The 20,823-nt window shown below is 34.0% G+C and overlaps 3 protein-coding genes across 4 annotated transcripts; 2 read left to right on the forward strand and 1 right to left on the reverse strand.

The window, feature by feature from the left end:
• Positions 1 to 109: 109 nt before the first annotated feature.
• Positions 110 to 4,369, reverse strand: LOC116346996 (bromodomain-containing protein 8). Its single transcript, XM_031777361.1, has 4 exons — positions 4,225 to 4,369; positions 3,584 to 4,118; positions 2,526 to 3,515; positions 110 to 2,414 (listed from the first exon to the last, which is right to left on the reverse strand). Exons 2-4 carry the CDS (start codon positions 4,085 to 4,087, stop codon positions 339 to 341), a joined length of 3,570 nt encoding a protein of 1,189 aa, XP_031633221.1. The 5' UTR covers positions 4,088 to 4,118; positions 4,225 to 4,369; the 3' UTR covers positions 110 to 338.
• Positions 4,370 to 4,731: 362 nt separating this feature from the next.
• Positions 4,732 to 9,547, forward strand: LOC116347064 (RNA exonuclease 1 homolog). Its single transcript, XM_031777465.1, has 12 exons — positions 4,732 to 5,077; positions 5,227 to 6,302; positions 6,375 to 6,749; positions 6,812 to 6,946; positions 7,027 to 7,129; positions 7,212 to 7,236; positions 7,323 to 7,400; positions 7,503 to 7,786; positions 8,279 to 8,579; positions 8,730 to 8,989; positions 9,161 to 9,213; positions 9,278 to 9,547. The coding sequence occupies exons 1-12, from the start codon at positions 4,969 to 4,971 to the stop codon at positions 9,302 to 9,304; spliced, it is 2,826 nt and encodes a 941-aa protein (XP_031633325.1). The 5' UTR covers positions 4,732 to 4,968; the 3' UTR covers positions 9,305 to 9,547.
• Positions 9,548 to 17,808: 8,261 nt separating this feature from the next.
• LOC116346950 (C-type lectin 37Da-like) lies at positions 17,809 to 18,996 on the forward strand. 2 transcript variants are annotated; one of them, XM_031777274.1, is made up of 5 exons: positions 17,809 to 17,841; positions 18,001 to 18,098; positions 18,175 to 18,215; positions 18,281 to 18,386; positions 18,539 to 18,996. In XM_031777274.1, exons 2-5 carry the CDS (start codon positions 18,056 to 18,058, stop codon positions 18,781 to 18,783), a joined length of 435 nt encoding a protein of 144 aa, XP_031633134.1. In that variant the 5' UTR covers positions 17,809 to 17,841; positions 18,001 to 18,055; the 3' UTR covers positions 18,784 to 18,996. The 2 variants fall into 2 exon arrangements, with proteins under 2 accessions (XP_031633134.1, XP_031633135.1); XM_031777275.1 differs by lacking the exon at positions 17,809 to 17,841 and adding an exon at positions 17,888 to 17,911.
• Positions 18,997 to 20,823: the final 1,827 nt, after the last annotated feature.

Consider the following 20,823-nt stretch of genomic DNA (forward strand, 5'->3'; position numbering starts at 1 on the left):
CGAAAACAATTTTGCACAGAAAAAGAAACAATGTAAATAGATAGAGAGGAAAATGACACTTATATTTACCACATATGTTCAAGTTAAGATGAATGCATGACAGACGATGTTATTATTTTAACCTTATTTTGTTTTTATTTGTGTGTTTGACTATACTTAAATGCCATAGATCTTAAAACTTAGAAATCATATCCATATCCTATGATCGAATTTTGTAATTGAGTTCAAGCAAAACATCATGAATTTTAGTTTAAATTAAAATTAAATGTTTTTTTTTTTATTTCAAATGATGATGGTCTCGCATATTTTCTTGTGTTTTATCTGCATTTATTGAAATTTTAAATATTAAGCCGATTGCTCTTTCGACCTCGTACCGATTTCGTGACGCTGCCGCTGCTACTGCTAGCCGCTGTCGGTTTTTCGCTATCTTTTTTCCATGTAACGGAAAATTCGGCAATCAATTGAAGTGCATCGGTAAGCATTTCTTTGGCTCGTGAACATGTAATGTCATCGTTAACATTATAAAAAATAGCGTTGTAACACATCAACATGACATATCGTTGAAATTCAATTGTTGAACGAATTTGGCCCGAATCGATGTTACGTTTTAACGATTGCAAATCCATTGGATTTAAAATGATCGTTTTATAATTGGGTGCTTGATCTTCGGTTATTGGTTTGGCAAATGTGGACGCACATCGATGCGATGCCAAACTATTGTACAACAATAGAATTGATTTTTTCCAACTGCGATATTCACGATCGTCACTGGATGCCGGTGAATTTGGCAACGAATCGATGACCGGCGTCGAAGAGTAGCGTCGCTTATTTTTCGCCGATGGTTCACCGCTCTCTTCATCAATGTATGGACTTTCGGAACGATCACGATCTTTTAATCGTAAACGAGAACTGATTGAGCCACCCGAATCTGGTTCATTTGGTGTTGTGTCTTCGTTGCGTTTTTCGCTTTGACTTTGATCTTTTTTGCGTCGTGAATAATCACGTTTTACACCAATTTTTTCTTCTTTCACCACTTCGATCGGCGAATCATCATCGGTATCGATGGCCGGTGTAATGGGTTTCGGTGGTTTTACTTCAATTTCCAATGTTTCCTTGGCATCTTCGAACAATTCATCGTCGGTTGACACTTTACGTTCAACTTTTGTTGGTGTTTCCGATGGTTTTTCCTTGCTTTCACCAACCGTACTACTTTCGCTCGCATCAATGGCAATCGATTCGTCTGATTTGTCATTCTTTTCTTCCGACAGATTTTCATCCATTTTCTCATCATCACTTTTGATTTCGATCAGATCATCAGCTTCAGCCTGCATAATATCGCTATCGATTTTATCGTCATCGTCATCATCTTTTAGATGCGAATCATCTTGCATACAATCATCTACATCCGGCATATCATCGTCCAAAATTTCAACAATATTTTCCGCAACGGTACTATCGACCGTTTGTTCGTCCACTTTTGGTTCTTGTTCAGGCGAATCAATACATTCGATTTGACTTGATTCAGCTTCGATGCATTCAACTTTTTCACTTTCCGTTGATTCATTTCGATCTGCATCCGTATCACATGCCAACTCTTCGGGTTCGTTTTGTTCAAATGTATCATCTTTGTTCAGCGTTAAATCAGTGATTTCATCTTCATTCGAAATAGTTTCGACATTTTCATCATTTTCAGCGTTTGTTTTTACCTCATTCAACGATTCATCAATCTGATTGTCAACATTTCCGGTATTGTCAGTGTTTTCCGAAATGGATTCAACCACATTATCATCATCGATGGTCTCGATTTTCGGTTGTTCCACATTTTCCGTTTCGGTTTTCTCTCCATGCAATTCAGTTTCGTCGGCATCAAGTTTTTCATCTTGTGAACTTTCACTGCTATTGTTATCTTTTAGTTCAGACAATTCTTCGATTTTTCGCTTTATATTTTCCATTGATTTTTCTTCGTTGCTATCCGATTCGAATGAATCGATTGGCATTGCAATTTCAATTTTTGCCGTCTTATCATCCATATCAGATTTCATTTCAAAATCGTTTGATTGTTGCGATTGTATTGATCCTAAAAAGTCATCTTGTGGTTCGGGTGACTTTTGATTGTCAATCAAATCGATTGTCGGCACATCAAACTTTTCTTCATTCGATGTTACTTGTTCGCTGTCATCTGGTACGGTTTGTTGTTCGATTTGCTGTTCGGCATCCGATTGATTTTCATCGGGCTGTTCGGTGGTCGATGAAATCTCTTTTGATATCGTCAATTGGGAACGTTGTTGCTTGGCTGATGTTTCTTGTTTCATGAGTTCGGACAATGGTGTGTCATTCGATAGATCGGAGTCATCATCATCTCTTGTTATATCAGTTGATGATTTTTCGACATTTTCAACGGTATTGTTTTTCGCCTGAATAGTTTTGAATGAGAATGATTCAATGGTTTTTTTTTTTGATTTAAATGTTCTTTGGTAGCAAAAATTCAAGGAAGAAAGAAAAACTGAAATGAAAAAATCTCTTACCTTTTTTAATTCATCGAATGGATCTTCAATTTTCGTACTAGTTACCGTTGAATCACACGCAGTTTCACTTACGTTGCTGGTCGGTTCCTCTTTGACTACGGTCGTCGTTTCGATGGTGTGCTGTTGTGTTGGTTGGCTTTGAAAGTTCTTCAAGTCCAAATTAACTTGATTTTCCAAATTTTCCGTTGTATTTGTATCGCCCACAACTTGAACATCATTGATTAGATCGTCTAATATGATGTCGTCCAATTCGCCCATGTCATCGGGTATGAGGCCATTAAAAACATCCATTAATTGTTGTTCATCATCTTTTATGGGCGATTCAGCACTGTTGAAATCCACATCGGCTGGTTCATTTTTTGTTTGCACCTCGCCAATATCACCAGCACTGCCTGCGGCTCGATCAATCGAAGCGGTCGCACTATGCGCCTCAATTTTTGCCAACGGTGGTATTTTCATCATACCGTCTTTTTGCTTATTTTCTAATAGCATTGATAATGTTGGAGCCGCTTGTGATGGACTCTGTGTAATGTTTCCTATTGCATGATCATTTGATGGTGGCCCAGTCAATGGTTGATTATGCATTGTGATTGGATACGGTGTTGTTATTGCAGTTGTTGACGATGATATTGTTTTAGTGCTCGCCTGTTGTTGCTGCAACTGTTGTTGTTGTTGGTGCTGGTGCTGTTGAGCGGCTGAAAACGAACTTGATAAATTGTTTACCGATCCGGTTAAAAGATTTGTTATTGTCGGTGCCGACACACGGGTTTGTTGATTTGGTAAATTATGTAACATTGATGATGATGGATTTGGTGCGGCCGATGGTGATTTCAGCAATGACGTCAACAACGGTGATGTTCCTTGTTTTGCATTTGGATCGTCTACTTCCATTTCTTCGGTTTTGATTTTTTGATTTAAATGTGTTAAAGATGGCGAATGAATCGGACTCTGATGGGCATTTGATCGATAATGTCGCTCCATTTCACGTTCCTAAACAAATTTCGACATACATACACACATTCAGTCAATAAATTACTATTGGTGAAATTCAAACTTACCTTTAACCATTGATGATATTTTTGCTTTTCTCGTTCGCGTTGCTTTTCTTCGGCTTCGATTTTTTGTAGCATTTCACGCAATTCATTATCATCATATGTATTGTTTGTTATGCCAGCAATTTCTCTTCGTAAAGTTTGGTATTCTTCACGCTCCTCTTGAATCAATTTATTTAATTCGGCGATACGTTGTTGCGTCAATTTGCGAACAATTAGTTCAATTGGCGTTTCAACAACGGTGGGACCGGTTTCTTTTTCATTTCGTTTTTTACGTTTCGTTGGTTCAACTTTATTGAGTAGCATTTCGTATTGGGCGGCACATGATTTTTGCGAAAACCAATCGGTCGGTCTGTTATTACCACAAAATAATTTTAATGACCGGCTAACCGACATCCAATTTTGATCTCCGCTACATGCTACTGCCGATGCCAAATACAATTGCTCACTTATCGACCAATCTTCGGCTGGTACCCGTTTCATTTGCAAGCGCTCTTGCACCGAAGCCATCGTTACGATTTGCGCGTACTCAATACTTCCACTGCAAAATAAACAATATCAGCATTTTGTGAGGTTAAGTTTTAATTTTTGCCCAGAAGATGCTTTACAATAAAATATAATCGCAGTTTTATTTTATTAGAAAATACCTATGTATTCAATCAAGTTTTTTTTTGTTATTTTCTCGAACAAATGGAAAAAAAAAAATTTCTTAAATACACTAATATCTACGGGAAATTCTATTTATTTTGGCAAAAGAAACCACAATAGAATATTGTTAGTGGCCGTCGCCTATCGAAATTACATGTAAACTGTTTTCAGCAAACTGTCAAAATTGAACGCCACTCTGGTCTTAAGCTATGGTTCACATTTGTAAATGGTCGTTTGCGGTAATATCACATATATTCATTCAGTTTTATATTTTTCTGCAAACCCTTTTATGTATTTGATAATTTTCACCTTAATAAATTTATTGTAAATTCAAATGAAAAATGTTTAAAAATTTAATTCCAATAGGAAAAAAAATATTAGAAGGCTACAGCAACTGTTGTACTAGATTGTGTATAAAGTTGTGTTCACAAGTGCAAACGAAACGAAGCGGTTCAAAAATAAGCTGTCAGTGAAGTATGTGTGTTATTCTTATTGAGAAGAGAATATTGAAGTAAAAAAAATAAATGCACAAGATTGGGAAATTTATTTATAAAGCCGCTTCAAAACGTTTTTGTGCAAATTAATTGAATATTTTGTAGAATATTTACAAGTTTTGCATATGCATCGAGCATGTAAATAATGTTTCACCCACTGTTTCACTGAACAAACATGTATTTATTTCGCATGTGATTAAGAATATATTCGTTTAAAAACAAATATCAATTGTAGAACTATCTTTTAAAATGCTTCCATCAAAAGATCAATTATTCAAAACAATAAATTGTCCATTTTACGAGGCTGATCCTGAATCATGTAATCGACCGTATTGTCATTTCAAGCATTCAAAATCGGGTATGTATTAAATTGTGTTCGATCATTGAATGTTCGCTAATGGAACAATGCATAATTTCCAAAAGAAATCACATTGTATTCAATGAATTTATCAATGAACGTTAGTTTTCTTTGGCCAACCTAACCTTTTTACAATCATACATCGACAGAGAATTCATCCGATTCAACAAAATCAGCTGTAAATCAACAAAATACTCAAAGTTCAAAACCCCCTATACCGGTCTACATTCCGACACCAAAGCATATTCTTGAAGGCAGAAAATCAAATGGTTCGACCAGCAACGAATGTTCAGTAAGCAAACGTCCAAAATTAGAGTATGTACCAAAAGCAATAACAAATCAAAATGAGCCAATTCCGACGTATATTCCATCGTCTGTGCCAAATCCAATGGCAAACGATGAATATGAACCAACTCCAATTTTTGGTAACGACAATGCTGGCACATCAAATGTCTTTGGGGGCAATGTTAATTCAAATGGTGATGACATAATCGGTTTATTAACGGAATTATCAAGCGAGCAAATTACAAACAATGAAAATCGTATCGAAAATATACCAAATAATGATACACCAAAAATTCACGATTCAACCGATTTGGCAACGAAAAAATCGAAAGAAAACAGTCACAAATCATCGTCGTCATCGTCATCATCGCGGCATCGACATCACAGCAGCAGCAGCAGTCACAAGTCGTCGCATTCAGAACGAAAAAGTAGCAGTAGTAGTTCAACACACAAATCATCACATCGATCATCGCGAAAATCAAAGCATTCGGATCGAGACAAGGATAGAGACAAAGATAAAAGTAAACATAGTAGTAAATCGTCAAAGGATAGTAGACACAAAAGTGAACATCGATCAAAATCATCATCGTCATCATCGTCGTCGCGACATCACTCAGACAAAAAGACTCACTCTAGCAATAATGGTAATTCAAATAAATCAAAAGACTGCATAAATAGTACGGTAGTTTATGAAACAGACAGCGAAGAAGATGATGTAGAGGCTCAATGTCGCATGATATTCGATGAATTTGATACATCGACAGTGGAAATTAAGCCAGATGATATGCCAAATAATGCATCGACCGAAGAAGAGGAAACTCCAACGAAAATTGAAGATGTCACAAAAAAGAAGCGTGTCGCACATGACAATGCTGACAAACAAAATAGATTATTAGCTCCATTCAAAAAACAGGCCGATCACGTGAAAAATGCACTACAGGTTTGATAAGAGTCTTTTTTTTTGAAAAAATGATCTGTTTTCAAGTTTATTTTTTTATCCGTCTTTTTATAGTCGGTGTTTATGCGTCAAGAAATTGTTCGAAAACAAAATGAATCGAAATTTGCGGAAGAACGGAAAGAAAAAGAAAAACGTGACTTACTTGCATCGCTTGAATCGGATAAACCAGAACCAAAAGTGTTGGCACCAAAACAAAATTTAACACCGCTCATACCACCGGCAGCATTGGTTGCGCCAAAATTCCCTCCGAAAATATTTTCACCGGTCAGCAATATGCTGGCCATCGAACGGGCCAAAGAGAAGGTAATGCAACTCAAGGCACAGAAAATTGCGCAACATCAACAATTTCTGCCAAAAACGATTGCGCAAACAACACCAAAAGGTACCGGCCGTGTTGCACATACGAACACCAATGCGATTGCAGCTCAGGTATACTTTCAAATGCTTCGGTTTGTTTTTTTATTGTAACGTGATTTGAATAATATTTTCAGAATACAAAACCAGCACCACCAGTATTGGAACCAACCTCAACAAAAATCTCCTACAATATTCGAATGCAATATTATAATTTAATGGTGAAACATTGTTTAACCATTTACGATGATTGCAACGATGCCTGGGAAAGGGTAGGTCATGCTCTCTCTCATTTTCAATTTTATATTATAAATTCATGTTGTATATATTCATATATATATGTCTCACACAGGCACAAACCGAAGAATTGGCTGTATTTCAGAAATGCAAAACGCCGGTCATTTACAAAAGCAGCGCATTGTTGACAATAAATAAATTGCGCAAAGAATCCTTGGGTATGATTTGTATAACTATTTAAATTGCATACTGAATATGCATTGTGTGCTAATTTATCGGATTTTTATCTTTCTCATTCAGATGCTGGCAATATTAATACAGAAAAGTAATTTTCATTTATCAATTTGTAAACACACACAAAAAAAAATAAATCAAACTAAATGTCTATCTCTTTCAACATTCTTTCAACAGGAACAAAGTGATATCACATGATGTAATATTGGCGGGAAAACACGGACAAAATACATCATGGAATTTAAATCGAAAACCGTAAATAAAAAAATATAAACATGTTTTAATGAAATTAAAATTAAATGTGATTCGATTCGGTTCGATATTGTGTGTATTAATGTGTGTATATTCCATTTTAAGTTCTTCCGATGGTTCAAACATTGTGGATAGTGTGGCCAGTTCAAAAGCATACGAAATGATTGCCGATTTGTGTATGACTGATGAACAATTAAAGGAAAATGGTTATCCACGTAGTGGTAATCGGCCGGGTTCTGCGGTCATTCATAAAAAACAAGGTGCAGCCCCAGCAAATCCAGACGATCGATACTGTCGTCGCTGTGGCAAAGTATTTAAATTGGATGAATATGACGAGGAATGCATTGATCGATGCAATTATCACCCAAAAAGTCCCGGCTTTCGACGAGGTAATTAATGGTGTATCGATGCAAATCGTTTAAAAATAATAGATAAAATGTACTCTGCATGTAAATTGGGTGACAATTAATTAAACATTTTCCGATTAAAAATTTAATGAGCGATTCGATTGCATGTCTACATGTGAATGTAATCACGACAATCATGTAATACCGAATACAAAAACCAAAGAGTGGATTGCAATGAAAAAAAAAACTCAATTGAAGGACCAGCTGTGAAAAAGAAAAAGAAGAAGAAGAGCGTGTGAAGAGTGTAAGAGAGCGAAAATCAACGCGAGCAATTCCCGATAAATGGGAAATACATAAAATAACCGTTATGTAAATATATACATGATGTGTAATTATATTCACAAGTAGTTCGATTATGTACACAAATTATGCTGATGCAAAAGCACACACACAATACATACAAACAAACTGCAATTAAATTGTGTATAATGATTTGTGTGTGATTTTTTTTCCTGTTCATTTATGTATTTATAGGTTTCGCTGACAATTCACATCGATGTTGTCAACAGCCGGCTGGTTCACCAGGTTGCATGTATGCAAATTACCACGTAACCGATTATCTTGATCTAAATAATTTAACTGGTTTTATTAAAACCATTGGCTGTGATGACGATTATGTGCCTACACGAAAGGATATTTTCGCATTGGATTGCGAAATGTGTTATACCACCGTTGGATTAGAATTGACACGTGTCACTGTTGTTGACATCAACCGTAAAATCGTTTACGATGCACTTGTCAAGCCTGACAATCGGATTATTGATTATAATACAACGTATGTACAACAACACAATTATCCTAGTTATACAAATGTATTAATTTTAATTTGTATGTATGCGATTACCTTCTTTACTTTGATGTGTTTTGAAAAAAATGATTAACCAATTTTAATTCCATATTTAATTGATATCATTTTCGTGTACAGTTATTCCGGGATATCGGAGAAAACACTGGAAAATGTGAACCGTACACTACGGGACGTTCAAGCCGTTCTACTCTCTATGTTCAATTCGAAAAGTATTTTGGTTGGCCACAGTTTGGAGAGTGATTTCAAGGCATTAAAATTGATTCACGATAAGGTCGTTGACACTTCAATACTTTTTCCACATAAAATGGGACCACCAAAGAAACGAGCTCTCAAAACATTGTGCATTGAGAATCTGAAACGAATCATACAGGAAGACGGTGAGTAAAGCGAAAAAAGGACACTTTCAAATTTAGAGGACATAGTCCGTGGTTTGAAGTTTCCTGAAACTTTTTTCAAGCAACTCCTTCCCACGAACTAGGTCCTCATTGAACGATTATTGAACGTTATTAAGAAACTAATAAGCGTTTATTTTTCTAATATGCAAATAGATGGTGGTCATAATAGTGCCGAAGACGCTGAAGTCTGCATTGATCTTATTAAGGTTGTTACACCGTTTTTATTTTACCTTTCAATATTATGTAAAAAAAACTTCTATATTTTTACAGTTTTATTTACGAAATCGCATTATATAAGCAGAACGAAATCCGTAAATGATTTGAACGGCAATATTCGACAGATGAAAAAAATGATGAATTTGCGTTGCTAAGCAGTTGAGCCTATAACTAAAACTCAGTGATTTCTATTTAAGCCCATTAATGTAATTAGCTATGAAAAATCGTGTGTATTTACCCCGCATTCGCCAACTAACATTTCCCATGCAGAAAAATAAACTGAAAAATAATTTAAAAATCGATATCTAATTTGAAATTGAATGTACAACCTAAACTAATTTATTGTTTTTTGTCACATTGTAAATAACTAAAAATGCATTTGGTTAATGAATAAAAATATTTTTTGATTAAAATCATGTGATTTTGAGCATGTAATTTATTGACATAAACGAGTTTTTAGCTCTCGATTTGATTTCATGAGCCCAAAGGTGTATTTTGTTGAATATCGATACTGGATTTGAGCACAATAGCACTGGATTTTCGCCATTGAAAAGGTAACGTGTTTGTTTGATTATGTTTTTTTGACCAGGTGTCGCGTTACAAATATGCCATTGTTTGGCATCGACAAGGGCGACAATGTATACGGTAAATACGTAGCAATTAAAAAAAAAAAAGGATGATGTGAGGACTATTTTTTAAGGCATCTGTTTGTATGTTGACATTTTAAAATGCCCATTTCCGTTGCGTAGCACACAATGCTAATTCAGGATAAAAACGTGCCTATATTGAAACAATTCTATTATTTTTGTTCACATTTTTACTGTTGATTGTGAAATTCTAAAGTATTCTGCCTTCCTCTTTGTGTATTTCAAAAGCATTCAATTGGTCGTTTAGCACGGCTCGTTAAATTATCCTAACATTGAATACCGAAAAAAAGCGTATGAAAACAGTGCAAAACGTTTCATTTATCTAGGTCTTTTGAGTAGTGAGAACAACAAAAGCACAATCCATGGAAATGGATTTCAATCGAGGTGAGTGCTTATTTATTTGTATTTAAAATCTAAAACATTTGAATATTAGGCAAAATGTGATCGTGTTCGGCAACATTAAACAATAAAAATTTATCTCTTTGCACCATTTGATGTTCATTGATAGCATGCACGTAACCGAACACATTTGCTGATAATTGCACTTCAAACAGCTCATGTATTTCTAAGCCATTACCATTAGCGTTTGAGTTTTCTTTCGACATGCCATTCTGCAGGGTTTCTTCTTCTTCTTCTTTTACGGCATCGAAATACACAAACACTCGAAATGATTTTGAATGTATGTATTTATGCAACAGCATGCGTATCGAATATATTTTCGGTTGAAAAAAAAAATACACGTCGCATTCATTTCTACACCGTACAAAGAGTGAAAAACACAATCCAAAAATTGAATTTTGTTTCGAAGCAAAAAAGAATTTAAGACGAAAGTCAGTTTTGTACTTTTCGTTTCTCCCGTTATTTCTTAGACGTGCTCTGGATTGCAACCGATTTCGAGTCGGTAATAATTAATATACATCCAGTTACGTTAAGAATATTTTATACCGTAGCGTAGCAAGTACACTTAAATGCATCTGCCAAAGAATTTTTTGGCTGTAAACCGTATCATCCACAATTTTTTTTGTTCAGCTTTGATTCGGTAGCATTTTAATGAGAGTGTTCCGTATAATATACGCTCCCTTTACCGCTTCCAGACGGTTGAATAAACGGTTTTTTATTTCTTGTTTGTTGAATGACAACAATCGTCTTTAGCAATCTGTGCCAACCATTGCATACATTTATCGGTATTGTTGTGCACACGCGCCTATCAAAATATAACCGTATACCCCCCTAAATGAAAGCTTCAATATGAAAATATTAAATCAAAGTAATTAATATTCCAATTAAAGGGAAAAACGATACGCGTGCCAGAGCAAGTGAGAAAGTGAGAGATGAAAAGAGAGAAAATAATGTTTTAAATATCAATGATAATAATCATCCATAAATTGGTATGACGCGTAAATGAGTGTGTGATATGTATTGTTTGTATGACTTGTGCAATTGTGGCAATATGTTGCCCCCAAAATAAAGATAGAACAATCTGCATTTCTCTCTCTCTCTCTCTCTCTCTCTCTCTCTCTCTCTCTCAATCAATAGAAAAAACATTGCGAAAGATTTCACATGAATGTTAAATAAAATGTTGAACGATGATGATGATGACATCGTACCAATCACATCGCAGCCAAATATGCAACTGTCAAATTGCCTCTGTGTGTGTGTGCCGGTTGATATTGTGATTTCTCGAAACCCAACAAATTGCTTACTTTGAATTGCAAATTCATTTTTGGGAAATTTATCAAACCAATAAATCTTCTTTTACCGAACACAATTCAAACCGAATGAAAATGAAATTGAAATGCAAATAGGTTTTTTCGGTTGGTGTGCACGCTTCTCGTTCACTCTCACTTTAAACCGTTTGTTGAAACACTTGTCAAAATTCCGATTAGAATTTCATTCGTACCATAATAAAGAAATTTGCATAATACCGTCCACTATATAGCCTGCATTGTACGGTATGATGGCGTCACCAATAAAATCCACGTTATTTGTATTAGCTGCTTAAATTTGATGGCAACATCCTGCCATTCATATTATTGCTTACATTTGCACTAAAATGGAAAAAGTCAAGTCTATTCGAAATTTTCCGGATATCATCAGAAGACGTTCATTTCTTCATCATTCATGACCGATTTGTTGTTATTAAGTCTATTCAAGCATATGATTAAGCGCTATGAACCCGCTTTTTTTGCATTTTATTAATACCACTTACGAAATACGATTAAAATGTCCGAGTTTCAATTTTCAAGCGATATTCATTCCGAAGCATGTCTTCAAATTTGGACGAAATGTTTAATAGTATAATCGAAGAGCATTTATTTTAATGGAAGTTTGAACAGAAATATCGTTTGCATCTTCCCTGCGTGATATGCTCGAAAGCCTCTTAAAAGGGATAATTGCGTTCCTAATATTTTTTAGTTTGCTCGTGTTTGCCAGATTGAATCTTGTCTCATTTCAATCATATAAACTTTTGTCCAAGATGTCTCTCCGTTTTCGAATTTGTGGGAAAAATGTGACTCGTAAAAAAATGTGTGCATGTATGCAATTAGTTTGCAGCCATTGTTTCAAATCAAGCAGCACGGTACATGCGATAATTCTGATGATCAAAAATTCTGCAACAATATAATTTCATCGGAAAATGTCTTTGCCCTTTTCTAATAATCTTATGGCCTTTGTAAACTCGAATTTTCACTGCTGTGCACAATATTTATATTGTTTATGCTGGTGTGTTGTCGGTGGCCGTTTTGGCATGTGCAATTTATTCAACAGCTCAGAGAAATCGAGAAAGGCAGAGAAAGAGACAAAGAGAGAGAGAGAGAGAGAGAGAGAGAGAGAGAGAGCGGGGTGCAAAAATGGGGCGAGAAAGCAAAGACAATGCATTTGACTTGTAGTGTGCATACACTGGTTCTCTCTGCTGACGACAATTATCCCATAAATTTAAAGTTATTTGAATATTTATGTTGTTGCTGCATAAAGAAAACGGAAATTAAATTTCACATGCACTTGTTGCGAACAAAGAGAATAAAACGAAGTCACTGCACTGTTGTGAAGGTGAAATATCTCGTTAGAGTTATTGTTTTTATCTGTGTTTTTTTTTTAATTTTTATTGAAGTTTTGCATCTAATAGATGCAATATATTTAGAAGTATTTGCAGGCGGAGAAAGAGAAAGAGATGGAAAACAAGAAGAAATCGCACGGTCAATAGTCATTCATAATGTCGGTAATCTTGCAAGCATGAATTGTGCAATACCCACTGGAGATGTACATGTTCGCTCATTTTCTTTATCATTTTTTCCTTTCCTTTCATTTTTTCTGTTCTTTTTATTATATTTTTGTTCAGCAGTTTCTTCCTTTTCCTAAGTTTTATTTATTTACTCATTTATTTAATACAATTTTGAATTGCCAGTGCAAAATTGCGTATTATTCAGATAAAAGAAATAATTTGCTCAAGTGAACACTTTACAAGAACAAAAAAAGAGCGCAGAATTTAAACACAGCGGGGGAGAGATGTACGCTTTGAAAGTGCGAACGAGGAAAAAAAACACACTGATTTCTCAAACCGGAATAGACCCCAGAGTAGTGTAGCAACGCGCAAAATGTACAATACTTTTTCAGTTTGAACTTTAAATATGACATTATTACCTAGGGGCTTTTATGTATATGAATATACGAAATATTCACATAATATTCACAATATACACGTCTTATTCATCATATATACGGCATAAATCTCTAGTGAATATTTCGTATTTTCTACTGTATGTTGTGAATATTCACAGTAAGCGACACAGGAACGAAGAAAGTCCGCACTAAAGAGAATGACAAAATATGTATATTTCATATGTACAGGAAATATTCACGAAATATTCACGAAATATTCATCAAATTTATGCAATTATACACATTTATTTGTGTATATTCTTTATATACATACAATATTCATTGAATATTCAGCATTATGTTTCAATATTTACTGAAATCGTAGTATTCATTTTAACATAAAAGCCCCTGGATTATTACAATAGATATTGCACTTGTTGTTGTCATTGTTACAACCCACGAACGAAACAATCCAGGCACACACGCATACACACATCAGGTTGAATCGCATCTTCGACATTCTTTTCTGTTTTCGCACAAAGCTCAATAGTTTCAATCATTGCGTAACGTGAGTTTATATTTTCATTTCAAGCGTTGAATTGAATATAAATGAATGTCATTGCTTTGATGATTTCTCACGTTTTCTCTAATTATTTACAACGTGCAATATTACAATGCTTACGTAAAATTAATCTGACACAAACACAACACAACTAAATGGCAAATCATCAATAATAATAAAATGTGAAACCAGCAAAATCTCCAGATCTGGTGAAAAGATGCGTTGCAGAATTATTCTTGACAATTCTTCAAGAATGCGACCAATTGAAATCGTAAGACAACGGTGTGAGTGCAAACTTTCAATAAGATTTGCATGAAAAAAAATGTATGTAATTGATTTCATTTTTTGAAGTTTTTCTTTCATCGCGCTTCGTCTGGTTTATTGAACCAGACACAGACTGCACGAAGCAACAAATGAACAGTTAAAACTCGAATTAGCTATGATTTTTCTTTTCTGTCCACCCCGAATTGTTGAACATTTTTCATTTTTATATCATTTGAACGAAAAAAAAATTAAGACGTACACCAAAACCGTGTGAATACGATTTGGCGTCTTGCTGTATATTATTTCATATAATTTTTTCGGCGTTTTGCGTATACAACAATGGCTAGTGTGGCTGTTATTTTGTTGTTTGTCATAGGGGAAAAGTTTTACGTTTGTTGTAAAAATTTGTTTTGGAATACTGATTAGTTGGTAGCCCATTTTTATCGTTAAGTGCACACGATATGTTCATATTTTGCGTAATGCGTATAAAGTTTATTGGGTTTCGTTGTGGGTGCCGTTAAGAAAGCGTTTTGTCGTTATCTCGTTCACTTTCGTTCTTATTTTCTTTCTCGCTGAGTTCTTCTTTTTTTTATCCATAATTTGTTCGTTGAATCTGTTTTGTGTGTATCTCACAACTTTTTGCATATCGTTAACGATTGCTTTTTTTGTATTTTTCATACACAATTTTTTTTTTCGAAAACTTTTATTTTGAAGATAGAATGCTTTCTGCATTCTAGAAAATGAAAATAATAAGGAGAGTGAGCGAGAGAAAAGAAATAAAAATTCAGTTGTTGTATTCGTTTTTGCATTTTTCTATTATTCGACCGCGTGCTTGAAAATTATATCATGGACAATGATAGTTAAAAACAGTGAATACATTGGGTTAAGATATTAGTTCGTGCTATTTTGTAACGCATAAAAATATAACCTTTTTTGTGCTAAATAGCAACCTATCGACAAATAGGACAATTTATTAGGAGGAGATATTTAGCAACAATTTTTTTTATTAAACCGAAGTAATAGCCTAGCTCAATCTAATGACCCCATTTCAACGTTAAAAGAAAATCGAACATTGTCAATTTTTGCTACTGGAACCATAGATTGTTTCATTTTTTCAACTAATTGTGTTTCCACCCAAGTCTGTAAGATGTAGTGCCAAAGGTCGTCGGAATTTCTATGGAGTTCTTCGCAATAGAAAAGTAGGAGCAATGTCAGTCGCCTGCATAAGGAGATTTTTCTCTATTTCAATTCAATTTTTATAATCATATTCAGATATTTTGGTGTCCGTGACCACATCTAAACAAATTACAACAAGCGAAATATTTTCAACACACAAACCATATTATAGTCTCCCTAAAATAGAATTTATATTGTATTAAGAGAAGCGTAATTTCAACGAAAGCATCAACGATATAAAATGCATTGTCCAACGCCTGTGCATCAATTTCAAATACGCAACTTTAAAACATTATGCACGCCGTACAGACGGTGGTAAAACAGAGAGAAAAGCCATACGCAAAACTATCACATAAATGCAAATTCATAGAAAAATGCATGTATCGGTAATCTTCAAACGGACAGAAGTACTTGAGCATTGCAAAAATGTTTGTTGCTATAATTTTGGGTATGCATACATATATGAAAGGAGAAAGGGTAAAAACAAGTTTGTTTGTTTGTTTGCTTGTTTGTTTGTATTGTGCATTCATGTTAGCAACTACTGATGTTGAATTGTGAATTGTTAAATGGTTAAAATGGTGTTAACCATTTACATAACCACCAAATAACGTATTTGCGGTTAAATTAACGGTTTACTTAGTTACATGTGGAAAAATACCGCAAATTCTCGAAAATATTATTGTTCAACAGAAACAAACAACCTAGCCGAACATACAAACGACGAAACACTTGCCGCAAGAGGAAGAAAAAAGAAGCATTGCACGCATTACAAACGTGATCAAAATAATGCTGCTCATCCATTCCTTTGTAGTTGCATTCGCTGCTCATCGAGACTTAATGAACTTATACTGCACTCAAATTCTATGTCTATTCTATCGTTGAATTGCAAAAATATCTCTCATGCATTTGCAAATGCGTGCACTTCACAAATGCATTCGCTACAATTATTATTACTTGACGCGGTATCACATATTCTGCATGGATGTTATGTATTTGGTTGTTTGTACTTTGTGTGTGCGAACATTTGCTCGAATGCAGTCCTTTTTTAGAGATTACGACGATTTGTTGTAGTTTGTTACACGTTCCAAACAAAACATTTGAGTTGCAAAAGTCCAACTGAAGTGAATGATTTTGCTGTGGAATTATTTTGTTTATTTTTATTTATTTTTCTTTTTTATGCACACATTGCACACAAAAGACACATAACAGTCATAGTTTATTCGATATTTTTTGTGAGTTATTTGTCAGCGATGCAATTCAACAAAAAATTCCAGTGGTATCTCTTTTCCTTTATTCCTTTGATGGTTCTTTAGAAGTATTTTTTTAGAAAACATCCCACAGGAATGCTTTTCTGTGGCATTTGTTTTGATCATTTTTTTCAGCTAAAAAAATAGGTTTGTTAAAACAGTAATAACACAAATTGAGACCCCAATATTTCGTAGTTCATACATTATTTTTGTGAACATTCAAAGACAAAATCATGAAATAATGATGTAAATTTAAGCTATCCTGTAATTTGGATGCTTTTATAAATGCTTTTTCCTTCAGTGAAAGATGGAGTCGATGACGTTTCGATTATCATTATCGTACTTCTGTTGATGTTTTTCTAGTGTATACATAATGTACACTTGTTTGGAATGATCTCCAGCGGAATTTTGAGTTTATTTGAAAAATTTTGTTCAGGAAATTTTTTCTTGTACACTCCCCGAACAAATGTGTACACTATGAAGAGACTAGGCTGGTCCACAAGTTTCATATGCAGGGGCAAAGAAATGAAAATTGTCAGATTGAGCTGAAATTTCGCCAGGTGTTCTAAATTCGAATTATAAGAAAACCTTCCAAATAAGTATGGTACACTTTAAAAATAAATGATGGACTTTTAAGTACATTTTGGGAACAATTGTTTAGAGGTAATCGCAAGTTTGAGATAAATTTCAAAAAAAAAAACTTTTGTACAGAAATGTACACGTTTTGCATACATATAAAAATATTTGTCATGTTTTGTTCGTCAAAATCATAAATCTAATCTGTTGAAAAAAGTACCGGAATTATTTATTTGTTTACACATTCAGATATAACAATATAGAACCGTTATCTACATATTTGCGAATTCAGCTGTACGAATATTTAAGTTTGCATGACGTAAGAAGCAAAAGAAGTAAATGAAAAACAATTTAAGTTATTAAAAATCCAAATCTCTTCCTTAAATCTTTTATGTGACTGTTTTATTGGGAGTAATCCATGCGCATGATCTATACGCATGATTTTGACTTATTCAAAATAATAAAAAGATATGTGATAAAAAGATATCGTTAATATATAAAAGAGATTGTGCATTTGTAGTCAGGCATAGATAGTTGCTATCTTTTGAGGTAAACTTACGGGCTTAAAGAAAATATTCTTGTATATCAAATTAAAGAAAAACTCCTTTTGTATTAAATTGTAAAGATGATGTTTTGTGTAAATTAAAAAAAAGTCGATTCAAATCATTCGTTTTGTAATTCATCAAAAAATTTATGTACTATTTTCAGGCGTTCCGACTTCGATTATCAATTCAACTAACCGCAATAATACTTGAAAATAAACATGAAACTGTGCTTGTTCATGATTATCGCCTTCATTGGCATTGGTATAAAATTTTCATTCTTCAAGATCATATCCAATTGGTTTCCAGAATATTTTTTTTTTCTTTTTCAATTTTATAGAATTGTCTGCAGCCAAATCCTATTATATTTCATCTCAAAAGGTAATATTCAATAATAAGCAATTGAAGATTTTTTAAAATTAGTCTACATATTTGTTCACTTCTAGGAAAATTGGTTCATAGCAATGGGTGCTTGCCACTTCAAAGGTTACAAATTGGCGAGCATTGAAACCCAATCGGATTTTGATAACCTTTGGTATAAGATTGGAAATAGTATGTTTGTTTTCTTGTGCTATTCAAAGATTAGCAGCAATTTCAATACTTTCAATAATTTACTCAAAACATTTTTTCGAATTGCTTACAATTTAATTAATCATTCCATTTAAATAAAACAGACTTGTTAATATTTTGCGATCCAATTTCAGGTGGTGAAAAATTTTGGACTTCTGGTACGAGACTTGGTCAAGCATATGCCGGATATTCCGATTCCAGTAAGACATTTTATTGGATGGAATCTGGTAGATATTTCAGCTACGCGAATTGGGCATATGGTCAGCCAGACAACCATAATGGAAATCAAGCTTGCGTTATTGTGGATGGAGCCAACGGATTAAAATTCGACGATGCTGGTTGCTTAGATAATGAATTCCGTTACATCTGTGAATACTAGAAATCGTAAATACACCGTTGGACATCACTTCTCAATACAAGCATGTTGCACTTAACTAAGAACACTGTGTCTTTGACTAGAGGGAAATTGACACCAAAGAAATGTAGAAAATAATATGTTTGTAAAAATTCGCTTTTTGTCCCACACCATTGTATTTTACCTTATAAATGACAATACACTTTGGATATTGAATACAACCACAGAAATCATTCATTGACCATTCATGTTATTATCATTTGTTAGAAAAGCCGGTGTTACCTGATAAGAAACAGAAGCAAATTTATTTCAAGAGCTAAAACAAGCTGATAGCGAACTATCACAGGCTCTCTCTCAATGGTCCCCCAAATTATCCATTATCCAACATCCATTCATCCATGGATAGATTTTGTTTTTAAAAGGACTGGATAAGTAATATCCATGGATGTTTTTTTAATGGATAAGCTACATCCACTATCCATCATAAATTTATTCATGAAGAAAAGAAAGAGAAAGAGAAATCCACTTGGATAGAGGAGAGTTATAGTGCATCCATGGATAGAATAGATGATAGTTTATCCATGGATGAGTTATATGTTAGTACATGGATTAGTTATTCGTATTCAAAAATACGAATGAATGGATAAACTCTACATCTCATTTGACATTTCATGTGAAGTATTCGATTAGTATATAGAAATACTGGATGATGGGTGAAACATCTGATTCATTTTGGATTCAACGAGTTTCAATTGTCAGTTAAAAACATATATTCTATTTTTTGTCTGCATTTTTATTTCAGTTCGAATTGTTGACATTTCTTATTCTGAAGTTTTATTAATTAAGTTAATTGGATGTTGGGTGGTTTATTCATTATTCCAGCGTCCAATCACATCAAGGAATGATTTTTGATGATGTTTTTATGATTCGTTGAACATTATATTTTTTGTATTAAGTTTTTGAACATTTTTAGAATCAAGATAAATAACGTTAGCTAAAAATATATCAATGGATACTGTATCCATGGATGTTGTACGCTGTACGCAAATATTTGTAAACACGATAACCTTCCCCCGAAACTTTATATAAAATCTAACTTTAGATTTTGGACGACTTTGGTTGATAGAGTTAAGTGTCATGACTGAAGTGATTCCTATGAGAAAGATTCCAATTTCATGTGAAGTATTCGACCATTTCTATATATATTGGATGATGGATGAAACATCAGATTTATTTTGTGTTATATCCAAAAGAAAAAACATTTAGTTTATTTTGTGTGTTTATTTTTATTTAAGTTTTAATCAATTTTGTTGACAATTTTTATTGTTATTCATTAAGTTAATTGGATGTTGGATGGTTTATTCATTAATCCAGTCCCATCAAGGAATGATTTTTGTTTTGTTTTTGTTCGACAATTTTCAATATTTTGTCAAACTCTCGAATGTTTTGAGTTCTTAGAGAGCACTCTCACTGGCTTCTCAGTGTCTCCGCTCGTTTGCATAACTTTCAATCTTGACTTTTAGTACCTAGAATTGGCTTAGCCGTCATATAAATACCTTCTTTCGAACTTATGATTTCAAATCACATGCCCCTCTGCCAAATCGACAATTTCCAATATTTTTTCAAACTCTCGAAGGTTTTGAGTTCTTAGAGAGCACTCTCACTGGCTTCTCAGTGTCTCCGCTCGTTTGCACAACTTTCAATCTTGACTTTTAGTACCTAGAATTGGCTTAACCTTCATATAAATACCTCCTTTCGAACTAATGATTTCAAATCACATGCCCCTCTGCCAAATCGACAATTTTCAATATTTTTCCAAACTCTCGAATGTTTTGAGTTCTTAGGGAGCACTCTTACTGGCTTCTCAGTGTCTCCACTCGTTTGCATAACTTTCAGTCTTGACTTTTAGTACGTGAAATTGGCTTGACCTTCATATAAATACCTCCTTTCGAACTAATGATTTCAAATCACATGCCCCTCTGCCAAATCGACAATTTTCAATATTTTTTCAAACTCTCCAGTCATTACGTTTCGCCTATGGATATAGCTGCTGCTATTCAGTAG

Source organism: Contarinia nasturtii, unplaced genomic scaffold (assembly GCF_009176525.2).
Source record: "Contarinia nasturtii isolate CC-2019 unplaced genomic scaffold, AAFC_CNas_1.1 Cnas_scaffold_1699, whole genome shotgun sequence".
Classification (NCBI taxonomy): Eukaryota; Metazoa; Arthropoda; class Insecta; order Diptera; family Cecidomyiidae; genus Contarinia; species Contarinia nasturtii.